The sequence below is a fragment of the Sturnira hondurensis genome, unplaced genomic scaffold (genome assembly GCF_014824575.4).
Source record: "Sturnira hondurensis isolate 20B ecotype Veracruz unplaced genomic scaffold, ASM1482457v3 Scaffold0001221, whole genome shotgun sequence".
Taxonomy (NCBI): domain Eukaryota; kingdom Metazoa; phylum Chordata; class Mammalia; order Chiroptera; family Phyllostomidae; genus Sturnira; species Sturnira hondurensis.
Window position 1 is genome coordinate 6,341,370 of NW_028073852.1, and position 17,509 is coordinate 6,358,878.

The following is a 17,509-nucleotide window of genomic DNA, read 5'->3' on the forward strand; positions in this document are numbered from 1 at the left end:
GCCCCATGAGGTCTCTGAGGCAGAGGTCTGCCCCACAGGGCCTGGAGGAACAGAGCCCTCTGGGGCCGTCATGAGGGACCCTGGAAGGCTGCCTCCCTGGGTGGGAGGCTCTGCCCCCCTCAGCCATCAGCTGGGTGCCTGGACCTTTACTCACTCCCCTGCCTTCTGAAAGTCCAGGACCGGGGGCTCCGGAGTCTGTCCCCCCACCCTCCCCCGACCCCATGACCAGCGTGGGGAGATCTCTGGGGTCACATGGGGCCTTGTCACCTGACCCAGGTGTCAAAGAGTCTCTGCAGACCTGAGTAGACCAGCTGCCTGCAGGGGGCTCCTGTCCCTGCCCTGCTGAGATGGTTGGGTTGTCACCCTTATTGACCTGTGCTGAGCACTAGGATCAGTCCCGCCTCCTCCCCGGCCCGCACACCTGCTGCTGCGTGCCCAGCCTCCAGGAGCTCGGGCTGAGCTCATGGCGACTCCAGCCATGAGACTCCGGCCATGAAACTCTGACGTTGCTTCTCCTCCCCAAGCCTCAGCTTGCTTGTCCATAAAATGGGCGAGTCAACCCGACATTCACGTGGCCTTCCCGAGCTATGGTGAAGGCAGCAAGGTGGCTTGGAGTCTGGGGTCACAGACAGGGACAGAGGGGGCCTGGAGTCTGAGGGTCACAGACGGGGACAGAGGGCCCTGGGTCCGCATGGCCTGTCATGAGAGAGGGCCCCTGACCTGGTCAGGGCCCTGAGGGCAGGGGCAGCTCCCGGAGGAAATGGCATCTGAGCTGAGGGTTTGTGGAGTTATTTCTTTTCACGAAGGAAAAAAGGAATGCTTTTCTCCTTTGCAAGGACACTATTCAAACAGTAGGAAAGAGAATCGGGCAGAAAGTTGGGACACTCTCCCCTCCCCGTCACAGCGCCTTTGGTACTGTTGGGCAGGCTTCCAGCTCTCACTCTGTCCTCACACGCAGGAGACCAGTGATGCCAGGGCACGCGTGGCGTCCCGTGGGTCATGAGCAGGGGCTCAGGAGAACTAGGAGAAGAGGGGCAACGGGAGGGCTCAGCTTTCCTAGCCAGGGTGGCCTGTGGCGTGGAGGGGGATGGGAGTGTGGCTCACCAGGGTCTGCAAGGACGTCGTGCCACTGGACCGTGGCTGCGGGGCCAGACCTGGAAGGCCCTGTGTGCCGACCAGAGGCGTTGGGCTTTGTCCCGCCAACACTCGGGAGCCACTGAAGGGTGTTGAGCAAGAGACTGCCGCATTCTGGTCAGGCGTTTAGGGAAGACCCGGTTTGGTGGCAGCAGTAGAAATCCGCCGGGAGGTGAGGTGGCCTGGACTGTCGTCCGGGGCGGAAGGGGAGGGGACAGGAAGGGCAGATAGGGAATAGGCAGGTCTCGGCTGAGGGACCCCTGTTCTCTCCAAGGACCCGGCCCCAGGCTTCCACCAGCAAGGGGAGCTCCTCCTGCCTCCGCTGTAAGGCCTCTGAGTGTGACAGGCCCGGGGACGGCCGCTCACACAGAGGGCCTCGACCTGGCTGGGCCCCCAGGCTTCTGTGACTGTGAGCAGAGGGCAGATGACAGATGAGACTCTGCAGCCAAATCAGCCCCACCTTTCCTGCCAGCTCAGGGACAGCCTGTGCAGTCCCCGCCCCCTTTGTTTTCCTGGTGATAAGTGGGGGCTTCCTGTTCCCAGAAAGCTGGGGTTTTCCTAGGGAGACCAGCATAGCGAGCTGAGCGTCCGGCCAGCAGCGTCCTCACCCCGCAGAACACACTGTAGCCTGCCTGGCTGCCTGGTGGGACCCGCCGTCTCCAGCCTAGATTGGGCTCCCCCTGGACCATCACTGAGGCCGTGGAGTGAGCTGTGGCTAAGCCCCCACTGCAGACACCCCAGGGCCTGGCCCCGTCCCGACCCCAGATGGTCAGAGCCCCCTGGGGCAGGTTTCCAAGCTTCCTCAGATTGGAGCATTATCCCCAGAACCCTGGCAGCACACACGGCCGGGCCAGCTTTGTACCAGGGGACCGACTGTCTGCAGGTGTTTCCTCTCCATCCCGCAGGATGTAACCCTCAGGATCTCAGCCATTCTCTCTCCGGGCAGAAACCGGAGCCCAGCTGGTGGTTGAGCCCCATCCTTTGCCTGCCCGCCTCCCCGCCTCCCCGCCTCCCCACCCCGCCTCTGAAATGGGATCTGCCGAGGTGCTTAGGGCAGCTCTCAGTTCCTCTCACATAGCAGCGAAACCAGATGCTTGAATGTCTGTCCCTCAGCGAGGCCAGGGGCTACATGGGGGCAGGAACCACGTCCTGTGCATTTCCGTCCCCTGCACTGTCCCTCATGGGCGATGGTGGGTGGCAATGATGACCACAGCTAAGTAGGCACTCCCCCGGGGTGGATGCAGGCTCCTTGGGCAGGCTCCTTGGGCAAGCTCCTGCATTCAGATGCCCGCCACTCACCAGCCCTTCTCTGAGCTCTGTGCCTCCGCATCCTGGCCTTCCCAGAGGGGGCTCTTGTTCTCACAGTGCGGGCCCCAGGAGCCACTGTGAGGATGGAGTGAGTGTGTGCGTGTGTGAGCCCACACGCACCTCAGCCCCTGCTCCCAGGACCGGCCGTCAGTGTCCCTCATCCTCTTTCTTACCATTATTTTCATAGACATTGGTTTTATTTTTTCTATACCTTTCAATTTTAAAAAATAGTTTTAGCCTCACTGAGATTTAACCAACAAATAAAAGGGTAAGGTATTTGAAGTGTGCAGCGCCAGGGTGAGCTGTGTGGATGCATTGTGAGGGGACTCCTCCGGTCTGGGTAATGAACGCTTGCATCACCTTATTTACTTATTTATTTCATTTATTTATTTATGCATACATATTTTTAAAGATTTTATTTACTTATTTTCAGAGTGGGTCAGGGAGGGAGAAAGAGAGGGAGAGAAACATCAATTGGTTGCTTCTCACACACCCCTCACTGGGGACTGGGCCCGCAACCCAGGCATGTGCCCTGACTGGAATCGAACCAGTGACCTTTTGATTCGCAGGTTGGCGCTCACTCCACTGAGCCACACCAGCCAGGGTTATTCATAAATTTATTTTTTTTTTTTTGGTGAGAACATTTAAGTTCTACTCTTGGCAATTATGCAGTACAAGTTTATCAACTATGGTAGGTAATTATTCATTGTTTACTATGTGCTAGGCACTGTGCCAAATGCTTTAAATAAATTATTTAATCCTCAAAACAGCTCCATTTCTCAGGTGAGGAAACCTGAGGCTCAGGGCGGTTAAGTAACCAGCCCCAGGTCTCAATGGCAAGTCAGTCACCTGGAAGCCCGGATTCCAGCCCCGGTGGCGGGCTGTGCTCCTTGCCACCGCCCCATCCAGGTGGTAGGTGTTACTGCTTGGTCGGTGGGCAGTGCCGGGAGAACAAAAACAAACCCGGTCAGCAGGCTGGGAAATCCTTCTAAGGAGCCCTTGTGTTTTTTTCTTTGAAGGCTCAGCCACAGGAATTATCTCTTGGAGTCTCCCCACAAGTACAGTGTCGCTGACCTCCAGCAGGTGAGCAAGTCACCCCCCCAGACCTCTCTAGAGGGGACCCTGCACCTGGAGAGACCCAGAGTGGAGAGGGAGGCAGCGTTGCCTGTGTTCACTCACCCAGACAGCTGCCCTCGGCTTCTCAGAACCTCAGGGCGGGCGTCCCACTGTCCCTGCATCCTGGGGCAGCGAGTGAGCCCCCAGCCCCCCGCAACAAGCAGGCACTCTGGCAAAGGCCAAAGTCACAGGGGCGACAGTTCGAGACACCCCTGCCCTCACAGAAGGGAAGAGTGGACTGGGGTTCTGTCTGTCAGTCCCGTTACCCCAGTGGGCACCAGGGCTGGGCTGTGCTGTGCCTGTGCTGCTCATCTTGGTTTGGGAGGGTTTCGTGCCCACGTGGAGTGACACTGCCGTCAGAGTAGGAGTGTTGTAGGCAGGGCGCCAGGAGTGGCAGTGGGCCACGCTTTGCAGATGACCTTGGCCTCCGCACAGCTCCCTAAAAGGCCCGGCGGCCTGTGTGTGCCCAACAGATCTCCGAAGGGACGTACGAAGGGTTCCTCAAGGCCCTGATCGAGTCCGCCTCCCAGCATGTCCACCACTGTGACCTCTGCACCCAGCGCGGCTTCATCTGCCAGATCTGCCGCCACCAGGACATCATCTTCCCCTTTGAGTTCGACACCACAGTCAGGTATGGAGGACACCCAGCAGCTCCCCACCCCCACCCTGCCCACCGCTGACCCCGGCATTCCGGGGCGGCAGGCCCCACGCCGTTGTGCACCAGCACACCCCACATCCTCTATGCCAGGGACGCACAGCGGTAGCTCATCCAGAGCAGCTGAGGCCCTGGGCAGGCACGGCCAACCCCCGTCCAGCTCGGGGACAGGTCAAGCCCTCACAGGACACTGTTGGCTCTGGGGGGTGGGAGGGGGTGCCTTCCTAGGCCTCAGTCTTGTCATCCATGAATGAGTTGAGGAGGGACCGAATGAGGGACTGCCCTGGCGCTGCCTCTGCTCCTGTTGTGGTCGTTCTTGTCCCCAGTCACCACTCATTATCAGAAGCCTCCAAATGGACAAATTCATCCAGCAAACCTTCATTCCAGCCCACATGGGAGTGGCAATCTGAGCTGGTGGGCACATTAACTCAATTTCAGGAGGTGCTCCCTGGCCCAGATTCAGCCCCTGAACAGAGTAGGGCTGAGTTTTCCTGACTGCGGCGGCTCAAACATAGGCAAGAAGTCAGTGACTCTTGGCTGCATTTATTTAAAAATGAAATAGAGGGTGCCAGCATGCCTCCATCCATGACCCTGGGGGAACTTTACTGCAGGAATCTTTAGTCACTGGGCGGAGAAGCAGCGCCCGCGGGCCCGGGGACGTGGGCAGAACGCCGCCCGGCTATGGGCTCTGCCCGGGAGCATTGGCTGGCCTCCAGCCCCAGGGCAGGCCTCCCACCCGTCCTTACAGGCAGCACTTGCTGCTTTCTCCCAGGTGTGGCGAATGCAAGACCGTCTTCCACCGGACGTGCCAGGCTGTGGTGAAGGGCTGCCCCCGCTGTGCCCGCCGGCGCAAGTACCAGGAACAGAACACTCTCACCTAACCCAGTCTCCTGCCCCCCCTCAGAGGCCTCGGGTGAGGCTTCAGCTCAGCCATCCCAGCCGGGTTTGCTGCGAGCCCGGGCACTCCCTCAAGGTGTCACGGCTGCCTCCCGTGTCAGGAAGACCCAGATGTGACCAGAGCACGCGCCTGCCGGAGGGAACCCTTGATGACGCACCCCCTCTGGCTCAGGGAGGTGGGGACGCCAGCTGACTGCACTAAGGTGGCGCCTCCCTCAGGGCGGTTCACACACTGGGGATGAGACTTGGGACACATCTTCAAATTCACATTCCTGATTAAAAGGTCTAGTTTTTTAAGGTGGGTTTTTCCCCCTTCATATTTCAACAGAAACTATTTTTTTATTCTTAACCTCACAAGTCACCCAAGAAATCCAGGCATCCTCACCCTGAGCAAACACACAGGTGCCACTCAGGCCTGGTCTGCAGACAGGTGGGTGGCCTGGCCAGCCAGCCCTTGCCGCCAGAGCAGCAATGCAAGGTGCCAAATGGGCCAGGCGGGCAGGGTCAGGCCTGATGACCTCCCTCTTCACTCCCCGCCCCCACCCTGCCCACCTGGAAAGTCTTCTCTGTCTTGGACTTGGGTCCCTGCAAGGGAAGGGGTGACTGAGAACCAGCACTGCCAGCACTTTGCGCCTTCCTCGGTCCAGGGAAGGGCCAGCGTCTCGCCTGCCTCTCAACCCCGTGCACTCCCCACGCCTTCCCTACGCATGCGCAGCAGGGTGCTGCCACAGACACCCCGAGGACCCACCCCTGCCGGGACAGAGGCAGGCTGCACCCACAGAGAAGGCCGTGAGCCCAGGCCGGGGGCGAGCCTCACATGCACAGCGGAGCAGCAACCCGTCCTCCCACGAGGAGTGCCAGCCCTGCTGCCGGGCGTGCAGGGACCTGCAGGAGGAAGGAGGTCCTCGGCAGGCAGGGTGCTTCACCTCCGCGTGCAAAGCCATGGGTTAACACAGCTTTGCCAGACTGGCCCCAGTGGGGCAGGGCTGTGCTGGGCCAGACTGGAGAATTGCGCCGGAGCACCGTCACCATTGAAGGGGTCGGGGTGGGGTGGGAGTCTGGAATGGTTTTCAAGTGATGTTTAGACCCTTGGGGTTTGGGGGAATCTGGGTGTGATTTCTCTGCTACCTTCCCCAACCTCTCCTGAGCCCAGCAGGCTCCCCTCGGGCCTGGGGTCCTCTGGCCATCATCTCGCATGGCCACCTGCCCCGGCCAAGAGGTGAACCTACTCCCACCTCTCGCTTGGGGTGGTTTGGCTGCTGAGTCACCTGCCCAGCTCTGAGGAGCTGGATAAATTGTGCAATAGGACGGAGGAAGTGCTAGGCAGCTGGGGGAGGGGCTGCCACGGAGCCTCTCTGTCCCCTCGGAGGAAGAAGGCACACACCTGTACCCAGGGCAACAAAGCCTCCGGAACTGGAAAGCGGGTCCCCTTCCCTCATCCCACCCCCTCACAGTGGCGCTAGTGCTCCACCGCGGGCACAGCCTGATGGGAGCCTGGTCACCCCAGGTCCCAGGTGGGCGGTGCCGCCTGCACCCGGCCCTGTCTCCTGGGGCCTGTGAGTGCATCCACACTCCAGAAGGTGCCCTAGGAGGCGGCAGGAGTGAGGCCCACCCCGCCCTCACCCAGAGATCAGTAGCATTAGCACGGACCCCCTGCCCATCACCCAAAGCTGCTGACGCTTTCTGATGAGCTAACCTTTACCCCCTCACTTCCAATGGAAAGCTGATGTGAACCTCACTCTTTTTAACATGTCATTTTATGCAATAAACTCTTTGCAGCGTGGGGCCCCAGCCCTGAGAAGTGCTTTGCCATGTACTGAAGGAATTGCTGCTGTGTGATTTTTGAATGATTTTCCAGTAAAGACCTGATATTTCTAATCTCTGGTCTGGCTTCTGAATCCTAATCTGTCGCTGATTGGGGGAGGCTGTGGGCCATGCACTACCAGTCTGATAGGGCCCCCTCTCTCTTGCTAGTCTCTGGGCACAGGAGAGGGAGTGGGAGGAGGGGCAAATATTTGCAGGCAGGGGCTGGTGTGCCAGCAGTGGGCATGGAGAAGAGGGGAAGCGACAGGTTTGGTATACACCCCACCCTTGCTCTGAGGAGGCAGAGCCCCCATGGGGGCAGATTCCGGGGGCTTCCAGGGGGTTTATGCAACGTACACTCACAGGTAACAACTGCGGCTGACGCCTGAAATTCCACCACCATGGATGCCTGAAATTCCACCACCCTGGCTTGTTTCCTGTGCCTTAAATGTCAAAGCACCAACCCCTGTCGCTGGCACGTGCAAAACCTCAGGCTCGAGCGAGAAGGGGCTCAGGAAGGACAGGCTGTTGGAGCAGGCCCCTGATTCAGGGCGAGGGCTCACGGTGTGAGGGCTCACAGTGGCTTTCACTTGGCTGCAGGCCTTCCTCTGGACCCCCAGGGGACGCCTGGGGGTCCCCTGCCACCCCCGCAGGGCAAAGTCCACCACTGCCCACTGTGAGGACAGAAGGAAAGATTCGTTTTCAGGGGAATTGGGCTGCAGGGAAAAGGGACTGGAAAGCTGACATTTAGGACTGCAGTTTCCTGTCCTTTCAGCATCCCCAGGAGCCCAGCTTCCTTCAGGGGCCTCACCTCCCTCCTGGGCCAACTCCAGAAAGAGGAGAAACCTGGGGTGAGGGCTTGGGGGAGGCGGGCCCACCAGGGGACCAGGGGCAAGAGGCACAGCCTTGCCTTTGGACGCAGCGCCTTTCCCCTCGGCGAAGGGTCCCTTGTTTCCCTCCTCCCCACGCTGCCAAAAAGAGGGTGGGTTGGGGGGGCGGGGGGGGGCCTTGGAGACCTTGATCCAACCCCAAAGAGAAGGATGGCTCCTCTCATTTTAAAAGTGTCTATACTTGTAACAATATATTGTGTGTTCCAAAAATGATAATGTGATAGTAGTAACACAGTGTTCTTAATGCATCTCATTTAATCCTCCCGACAGTCCTATGAAGTAGGTGTTACTGTCCCCAGTTTACAGGAAAGAAAACAGATGCAGAGATAAGATGAGGATCTTGAGCCCAGCCCCAGGAGGTTGCTCCGATCTTGCCCTGGAGACAGGTTGCAGCGTGGCCCTCCTCCCTAACCAGGATCAAGGAGGAAGTGGGGGGGCGGCCGCAGGGGGGCGGGGGGGGGGGTGTCAAGCAGTTGGAGGAAAATCTGGCCCCAGGTGGGCAAGAAGGCTCCCTTGCCCTTCATCCTCCGTCCCTGTCCTGCCACCTCCAGCTCCCAGGAGACAGCCAGGTGTGGCCCAACATCCCGGGATATGCCGGGGGGGGGGGGGGGGCAGCGTCCGGGCTCCTGAGGCGCCGGCCCAGCCCGGAGGGGACAGGAAGCCAGGACACCGGGGATTGTCTCTGGCGGCCGCAGCCCAGCCCCAGCCGGGGAGGAAGTTCTGCCTGGTGCTCTCGGCTGGTGCCTCCCTCGCTATATTGTTGAACAGGAAACCCGGCAGCGCGGTAGCTGGGCGGTGGAGGAGGGAGCGCCGGACGCCGAGCCCACGCGCGCCCTGCTGGGACAAGTGGAGGCCAGGCTAGCGAGTGGACACCCCGAGGTGCCAAAGCCGGGCCAGACCTGGTGGGGGGTGCTGAGTGGGGGTAGCAGTGGGGCGCCGCAGGCGGCGGGTCCCCACCCGGGAGCACCGCGCTGCTGCTCCTCTTCATACCGGAGCTGCGCGGGCCCCGGAGGATGGTGCGCGGGACGGTCTCCTCCCCACGGAGGACCGGGAAAAAAGGGTGGTCCTCCATCTGGGGAATGGAGGGGCCCAGGCCCAGGGCCCCAGCGCCGAAGCAGGCTTGGCGCCGCTGCGGCTCGCGTCGCCGGGGCAGAGGCGGCGGGGCACCTCCTGGCGACAGGTCCGTCCCCGCGCTCCAGAGGTCCTCTCCGCTGCCCGCACTGCCCCCCTTGGAGTCGGGAAGGGAGTCCAGGCCCGGGTCCCTCCCCACACAGCCCAAGACCCTGCGTTCTGGTGGGCGCCCCTGGGAGGAACACCGCTGCGAATTGTCCCAGGCCCAGCTGAGCTGCGCCGAAAATGCGCCTGGGGAGGCGGGGGTTGGGCCAGGCGCGGGTGGTGGGGGCGATCCGGCTGGAAAGGGCTGGTAGCTCGTGATTCAAAGTGCAGGTGGCCTCGCCACGACTGGGAACGCCCCGGCAAGACAGCGAGCCTGGGCCCTGCCGCCCGTGGGACGCGGAGGCTCGTGGGCGACTGACCCCGCCAGAGAGGGTGGGGGCGGGGCGGGGGCGGGACTCCACCTTTTCTGCTCGGGACCCGCCAGCGCCCCTTCGGCCACCGCCCTCAGCGCCCCTGTTCCTCCCTCGCACTTTCTCCAGCGCCGGGCCCGGCTTCCAGCGTCCCCGCCGGCACAGGCAGACTCAGGCACCCCCTCGGTTCTCCCAGACACCGCTGCTTTGGGGCTTGGGGACGGCCCTCCAAAGCACGCCTCTGTCTCTTTGTTCCTTCTGCCAGCCCCTGCCACCCGAACTCCCTGCAGCCCAGCCCTTGAATACCGGCCCGACGAGATGGCAGGAGCCTAACCTGCATCCATCTGCCGGCTCAGCCCATCCAGCCCATGGGCTCCCGAAGTCCCGCCCTGCCGACGTGAGTGAGCCGCGGAAGGTCAGGGGAAGGTGGCGAGAAGGGGTGTCCTCCCCGGGGTTTGTTGGCTTCGCTCTGGCCAGCGCTCTGACCCCGCCTCCAAGGCCCAACGTGCTTAGTGACTCCCTTTACACCGCTTGCCCCTCCGAGGAGGCAAAGTAAAGGAGACAAAGTAAAGGAGCGCGATGCGGCGCCCTCTGTGGGACCCCGTTCCTGGGGTCCCTCACCCTCAGCAAGCAGCCGAGCTCCCGGCTGCTGGTCCCGGGCCACCTTTGTGGGGCCGGAGGTGTGGTCAATGTGAAAGGCTTGGAGGGACCAGGCGCTTCCGGAGCAGGTCGCCGACTCATCGCGTTTGATGGAGGGACACAGGCAGGTTCCGAGTGAGGCTCGGAGGCGAGGCTGAGCCCGCACGGGGTGGGTGGGGATTGTGGCGATCACTCCAGGAGAGCTTTGGGGACCCCTGGAGGCAGCGCACGAGTCGTCACTGCCACAGAGTACGTACTCCAGGGGCCACTCTCGTGGGGGCGACGCACCGATCTAGCGCAGGGTAGACAGGCCGCCAAGGCCAAGCCTTTCTCCGGAGGCGGAGGTGGGAGCCGGAGGGCAGGGGCGGTGCGGGCCGGTCTGGGCGGGCCAGACTCCGGGTTCACGTCCGCGGCCCAGCGGCTGGAGAAGGAAAGAAAAACCGAGAGAACCGGTTCCCCGGCCTTGGCGGTGTAGGCCGCCGCTGCCAAGACTCTTGAACTAAGCGGAGCAGGGACACTCCCATGGGTTGAGCCACCCGGGGCCGAGAAGAGGCGCTGTGGACGCGCATTCCCTGAAGTCCGGAGGCCGCAGGACCGGCGGGGCGTTCTGTTCTTCCCCCTTCACAGACGGGGAAACTGAGGCCCGGTCAACTCTCAGGCAAATTGTGGCATCGGCTTGGTCTCGGGCAATCACTTTATCTCAGAGATTCTCGACTAGTGGGTCCCAAGAGGCTCCTTGATCCAACACATGCAATACCTGACTATTTTGTCAGGGGCACTGACATCTTCTCCCTTAGATTGTCAAGTTGGAAAACGACCACAGCCAACACAACAACAGCCATGCGATGTGAATAAATCAAAATTATGCCAAACGGTTTTGTCAGATTGGCAAAAAATATATTTTTGTTGTGCTGTAGAATTCTAGTAATTATGTGTGCCATGAGATGAAAAAGGTTGAAAATCATTATCTCTGAGCCAAGACCCATTATTACCCTCAGTCTCCCCACCAAGGGATTGAATCCGGGCTCAAATCTTAGAATCAACACTACAGAATCAAAGGGTTGCCCTAATTCTATCACTGGGTGTGAGAACGGGAACCTAAGAGATTGTATCCGAGTCTCCCATTTCCGAGATAGGAAAGCTGAGGCCAGAACGCACAAGACGAGCGCAGCGGGGACACTGGAACCCAAGTCTTCCGTCCCCGAAGTGTGCGCACTTCCTGGCTTCGTGGCCTTGACCTCCGTGCCCCTCGCCCTTGCTGTCCACAGGGAAAGGCTGCGGCGGCGATGGCGGCGGACGTCGAGGGGGACGTGTACGTGCTGGTGGAGCACCCCTTCGAGTACACCGGCAAGGACGGGGGCCGCGTCGCCATCCAGCCCAACGAGCGCTACCGGCTGCTGCGCCGCAGCACCGAGCACTGGTGGCACGTGCGGCGCGAGCCCGACGGACGCCCCTTCTACCTGCCCGCGCAGTACGTGCGCGAGCTGCCAGCGATCGGCGACCCTGCCACCGCCCCGGCGCCGCCCACGTCCCAACCAGGCCCGGCAGCCCCGGGACCGCTGGTTTATGACTACCGCTTCGTGAGCGCGCCGGTGCCCGCGGCCCGCGACGGCCTGCCCGCCGAGCCCCGGGGCCGTGCGGGCTCCCTGTGCGGCCCTTCGCCGCGCGGCGCCGGGACCCAGCGCAGGAGCCTGGCGCCGGGCCAGCCCACCTGCCTGTACACGCGGCCCGCGGCGCGCGTGCGGCCCGCGCAGTCCCTGGACGACCTGGCGCGTGCGGGCGCCGCGCCCCCTGCCGGCCTCCTCGGGAGCGCGGGTCGCTTCAAGGCCTGCAGCGTCGCGGGCTCCTGGGTGTGCCCGCGGCCCCTGGCGCGCAGCGATTCTGAGAACTTGTACGAGACCATCGAGGACGTGCGCGCACCACCGCAGGAGGAGCGCCCGGAGCAGGTTGGTCGCGGGGAGCGGGAGGCGGGGTGGTGGGCGGCGCACGGGAGGGGGTTACGCCAGCTCTGAGCCGGTGCGCGGAGACCCACGTGGCTTAGCGTCCGGCCAGACGGGTAGCCGCAGGGTCCGCGCGGGCTTTAGCCAAGCTCCCTCACACCGGGCCTCGCTTTCCTCAACCACAAAACGAGGGGTACAGGCTCGCAATCTCTTATCTGAAATTCCAAAATCCCCCCAAAGTTTCCTGAAGCCCAAAGGTTTCTCCATGACAAAACTGAAGGCAAAATTTAACTTGAACCCATGGGAGGCCATTGGTGGTCTTTATTTATTCCATTTCATATGAGTGAGTATTCAGAGTTTGCTACAGGTGAACTTGATTACAGGGCGCTGACCCAAGCAGGCCTTGCTGGGAGAGTTCCGCGAGCTTAACACGGTAGCAGCAGGTGCAGGCGCCGCGTTGCCATTCTAAAATCCGCTCATCCCGAAACGCAGCTGGCGTGAAAGAGCCGGCTGCGAGCTTGCAGCCCGGCCCCACGCAGCGCCTTCCTCGCAGGAGCTTGCAGGCGGGGGGGGGGGGATGCTGGGCGAGATAATGGATATGGAAGTCAGGGGTCTGCTTCCCTTTTTGGCAGCCTCTAACATTTCGGTTCCCTCTTTTTTTTTTTAAGAGTTTATTTATTTATCTTTAGAGAGGAAGGGAAAGAGAGAAGGAGAGAAATATCAATGTATGATTGCCTCTCGTGCGTCCCCTGCTGGGAACTGGCCTGCAACCCAGGCATGTGCCCTGACTGGGAATCGAACTCAGTTCCCTCTTTAAAAAAAGAACAAAAAGCTTGAGGGTGACGGGCTTGTTTCAGAAAGAAGTCCCGTCATAGTGGGGTTTTCTTTCCCTTCTCCGCTTCAGAATCCAGTTATGTTTATTTGGGAACTCGAAAACAGCACGTTTTAAAAACTCTTACATCCCTCACAGTTGTGCCGGCGGCGCTGGCATCTTGAGCTTGTGGACTTTTGCAGGGAGGGGACCGGAGGGGAATACACAGACATCTGCCACCAGCTGTGTGGCGATGGTCCGTTCGCTTCCTCTCTCGGGATCTCAGTTTGTCCTTTAGCCCAGAGAGGGGCGGGGAAGAAAGATGGCTGGATGACCCCTGAAGCTTGTGAGGCTACGGTTGCTTTCTTTGTATTTGGTGTCATTTCAATGCAGTGTGCCCCCCTCCAGTGTGGTCCCTCCCGAGTGCCAGGACTGCGTCTGGGCCGCCCGGAGGAAGGAGGCACCGTCCGCACGCCCCTGGGCCTTCCTTCCGCCCGTCCGGCTGCGGCGCACAGAGCTCAGAATCTGAGGCTGCAGAGATTCTGATTTGACTCTGCTGAGTCACCGGCCAGCGAGTCATCATCCCTCAGCCCCAGTGTCAGCGTGTGTAAACCTAGGAGAATACCTAAGGATTAGGGTTGTTGACAGCCTTCTATGTCGCGAGGCGTGGACGCGCCTGGCACGTAGTGGGCGGTCCGCCCAGAGTGGCTGGGGTCCCACTTAGCATCCTTTCCTTCTGGGTCTGCGCCGCCTTCACCCCGCTTTCTGCAGGGGGCAGCCCGCCCCCTTGTGGCCAGCCTGCGGAACAGCACCTGGCCGGTGGGGACTGGACGGGATCGGGGCTTCGGGGTGCGGGTTGGGGTAGGGGAAGGAGGGCCCTGGTGCCCGCGCCCTTGACAGCCTCCAGACAGCTGTTCTGGGATAGATGGATGAATGCCAGCGCTCCTTCTTTCGGCGCCCCTCCACTTTATGGGCAGACTCCTGGCGGCGCCCTCCTGAGCCTCCACGTTCTCTGCCCTGGTGGAAGTGGGGCACCTGTGTCTCTGAGGTGCGCACTTGGAGGTGGAGGACTCCCTCCCCCTCTGAACCCCCTCGTCCCACACAGAGCGCGTGCGGGAGTGTGCTGTTGACTAGGGAGGAGGAGCTGCCGAGCTCCCCTTCCCGTGAGACTGGACTCTGCCCACCCCAGCACCCAGGACCAGGGTGGAAGAAGGAGGGGGAGAAGACCCCAAATCCGGGTACCTCCTGAGAAATTGCCCCAGCAGTCACAGTCACTGTGGGGTAGTGTCTTCGCCCCTCCTTCCGCAGGCTCCCCGCAGGCGCAGTGGTATGCTGAGGGAGGGTAGGGGTGAGCACCAGCCAGAGACCCAGGGATTGGCAAAGAGGCTCTGCCTGGCCCCACTTCTGGCCCTAATTTACTGTGTGACCGCAGCAAGTTGCTTAGCATCTCTGGTTCTGTTTCCTCCTTGTGTGGTGGATGGAAACCACACTCCCTGTGACCGCACACCCCATCCCCAACAAAGTCCAGGGGTGGGGGGTTTGTTTTTCCCCTGGGAAGGAAATTCCACTCTGCTCTTAGTTGTTCAAGGTGGCATTTAAAGAAGGGATTTCCTGAAAGGTGAGCCTGCCTGTTTTCTTTCTTTCTAAGATACTTATTTACTTACTTACTTACTTTTAGAGAGAGGGGAAGGGAGGGAGAAAGAGAGGGAGAGAAATGCTGATAGGTTGCCTCTCGTTCAATTGCTTCTTGTCTGCTCCCCAACTGGGGACCAAACCTGCAACCCAGGCATGTGCCCTAACCGGGAGTAAACTGGTGACCTTTTGCTTTGTGGTACAATGCCCATCCAAATGAGCCAAGCTGGTCAGGGCAAGCCTGCCCGTTTTCTTCTCAAAGCAGACAGGAGAAGCAGGTTCTACCCTTCCCTTCATGCACTTGTTCACTAAGCGTGAACTGACTGAACACCTGCCAAACACCAGGTGAGCCTTTAGATCTAAAGGTGATTGAGGCGTGGGCCTGGGCCTGGGGCCAGGGGGCACCATCTGGGACAGGAGGATGTCAGGAGGGGACAGATGCCTCAGTCTAGCATGGCACAGGCCATCTGTAATTCAGCTACTCTCAAGTGCATGGGCAGAGGTGGAGGTGTGAGATGTGGCACCTTTAGGGGGGAGGGCTTGCAAGCCCACCCCCACCCTGTGCAGCTGGGGTCAGGAATGGAGGCTCAGATGGGGAATGGCGAGTGCCTGGCCAGGCACGGCCTCCCGAGCTCTCACCAGGAGTTTGGGCTTTATCCTGAAGCCCTTGGAAGGCTCTGAGGAGAAAAGGGGGAGGGGCTGAGAGAAGACCCGTGTTGCAGGGGCTTTCAGAATGGAGGAGGACCTTTGTGGTCTCCTGGATGCTCAGGGGTGACCGGAGGCGAACTCAGCAGGACCTGGTAGCTCCCAGGCTGCAGAGGGTGTGAGGGAAATCGAGATGAGCCCCAGTCTCCAGGCTGACATACCGTGGGGGGGGGGCGGGGGGCCGGGGGGAGGAGAGGAGGGGGCACTGAGGCTGAACAACCACTCGGGGTCTGCTGAGCTGGGTCAGGAGGCAGCTGGCCAGCTGAGGGAAAGTAGTCGGCGTGTGGTGTTGAAGCCAAGGATGTGGAGACGGTGTGGACAGGGCAGCAGGGGTGCCTGAGACAGCGCTGGGACCACCACTTTGGGTGGTCAGAGGGAGGAGAGAGGAGCCTGAGAGGAAGAAACTGTCAAGGAACCAGGAGGAAAACCAGGAGAGTGCTGGCCCAGAAGCTGAGCCAGAAGAAAGGGGAAGTTAGATAAAAGCCATTAGACATTTATCGGAACAGGCCACCAGAAGTTAGTGGCTTCCTTATCAGGAACTAGTGGAGGGAGTTGCTGAAGGCAGAGAGGCTGAGGAATGAAGGTGAGGATATGGACTGAGAGTGTAGACATCAGAAGCTTGGCAGGGAGAGGAGAGACGCTGCGTGGCGGAGGCAGGTGGAGGTCAGGGGTGGAGACTCCCCAAACCTGAGTGAATGGGCCAGAGCTGGGAGGGAGGTGGGGAGGTAGCGGATGGCATGGGTCCCCAGAGAAAGGAGTGAGGGAGGGGCCCCGAGCAGAGGGGGAAGGAGGACAAGCATGTTGAGGTGACACGGGGTGGAAATCGGGATCCAGTCGATGGACCACTGAACGAGGAATGAGGGTGTCGTGGAGGGCGGGCCAGTTGTCAGGGGCAGGAGTCTGCTCCCCAGCCCCCAACCCCCAGAAGAAAGGAGACAGCATTTGACAGTCTCAGCTAGCACGTGACAAACACCTGGCGTGTGCCGATCACTGTGCTGGACACTGAGGACACAAAGCAAGGTGAGATACCACATGATCCTGCAGACTCTCACTCAAAGGCTCCTCCGCCCAGCCGCTGGGAAGGCAGGCACAGGTGCCCCCATTTGCCCCAGTGCAAATGGAGGTTCAGAGAGGTTCAGTGACTGGCTAGGAGTCACACAGCCAGGAGGTGGCAGCGCTCAATTTCAGTTTCAGCCCTCCTGACCCAAACCCCACTCGGGCCACCAGGCTCAGTCTCAGCATGTGGCCTTCAGGACCCGTCGCCCGGTTCCCCTCAGCAGGGACAGTACAAGCCGTGGGCAAAGCGGTGTTCCGTTTTCTGAATGCTCTGTGCGTGCGTGCCCAGCCCTGTCATGGGCATGGGCTGCAGGGAAAGGGGCATGAATTTTAAGTCCTCACCTTGCTTTCTGCACCTGAGGGGGTTGGAGGAGAGTGAGAGGTCCCAGGAGAGGGCAGAAGCCCCTGCTTCTGAGGAGGGGGAGTTGGAGGATGGGGGAGGTAAGCCTGAGCCTTCTGCCCCCTCCTCCACTCCTGCCGCCTGCAAGGAGGTGCCCTAGGAGTCCAGGGGAACCTGGGGAGGAAGGGGCCTGGGACGCCTCCTCTGTGGCTGGGGGCACAGCCCTGGCCAAGGGGCCCTCCTGACTGGGGCATTTCAGGGTGAGGTCACCGTCCCCGCCCAGGCCTGCCATCTGGGCTGTAGCCCGCCCCTGCTGCCTGAGCATTGGCTGCAGGGAGGAAAGAGTTACAGCCCTGGCCTCCGAGGCTTCTTATACAAGCAGCCCGGGAGGCACCTCACCTGAGTAGGCGGCTGGACTGGAAGGAGCCCCAAGGCCCTGGCTTCTCCCTCCTCTGCCAGGAACTGTAAGTGACCCTTCACCTTCCAATGGAGTTGGGACCCTGGGGGAGAGAGAGGGCAGTCTCCCCACTCCCTCCCTGGCTCTCACCAGTCTCTCCCTGCCCCAGGCTCAAACCCACCCAGTGACTTCCTGGGAGCGACCCTGCCCTCCCCTCTGGGTCCCAGGCCTAGCATCCCCTCCCTGGAGCAAACTCCCCGGGCAGCCCAGGCAGCCCCTGAAACAAAAGAACTGACCTTGGACACATCCACCTGGGTCCCCCTCTGGGGGCAGCCAGACAGCCTTTGTTTAAGGAAGGGGGGCTAGCAAGAACAGGGAGCTGAGCCCAAGAGGAGGGTCCAGTGAGTCCCCTTGTCTGTACCCCTCCTCTCAAGGACTCTCTCCACTCAGGGCAACCCACCTCCAGGGCAGCTGATCTGGGGCCGCCCAACTGGTTTGTTCACACTTGGCCTGACCATTTCCCCGGTGACTCACCTGCAGCCCCAGGCTGACCCGGGATCCCCACTGCCCAGCCTCTGTCCTGGCTCCTGAAAGAGCAGGTTGTTGGGGAGTCCCCTCCCATCCTCACCCCACATTCCTGGCCACGAAGAGCCCTCCCCA

The 17,509-nt window shown here is 60.9% G+C and overlaps 2 protein-coding genes across 9 annotated transcripts in view; both read left to right on the plus strand.

The window, feature by feature from the left end:
• The window catches only part of PLEKHM1 (pleckstrin homology and RUN domain containing M1), a 46,587-nt gene extending 39,599 nt beyond the window's left edge, over positions 1–6,988 (plus strand). For 7 of the 8 annotated variants that reach the window (XM_037067014.1, XM_037067019.1, XM_037067007.1 and 4 more), the window contains 3 exons: positions 3,462–3,525; positions 4,032–4,189; positions 4,986–6,988. In XM_037067014.1, coding sequence (XP_036922909.1) covers positions 3,462–3,525; positions 4,032–4,189; positions 4,986–5,094 — 331 coding nt within the window. In that variant the 3' untranslated portion in view covers positions 5,095–6,988. Of the gene's footprint in view, positions 1–3,461; positions 3,526–3,993; positions 4,190–4,985 lie in introns of those variants that run through there. The other variant, XM_037067061.1, reaches the window with a different exon arrangement.
• Positions 6,989–9,646: 2,658 nt separating this feature from the next.
• ARHGAP27 (Rho GTPase activating protein 27) overlaps positions 9,647–17,509 on the plus strand; it is a 31,621-nt gene continuing 23,758 nt past the window's right edge. The window contains exons 1-2 of the mRNA XM_037067072.1: positions 9,647–9,726; positions 11,237–11,914. Of these exons, the coding sequence (XP_036922967.1) occupies positions 11,255–11,914 (660 nt within the window). The 5' untranslated portion in view covers positions 9,647–9,726; positions 11,237–11,254. The remainder of the gene's footprint in view (positions 9,727–11,236; positions 11,915–17,509) is intronic.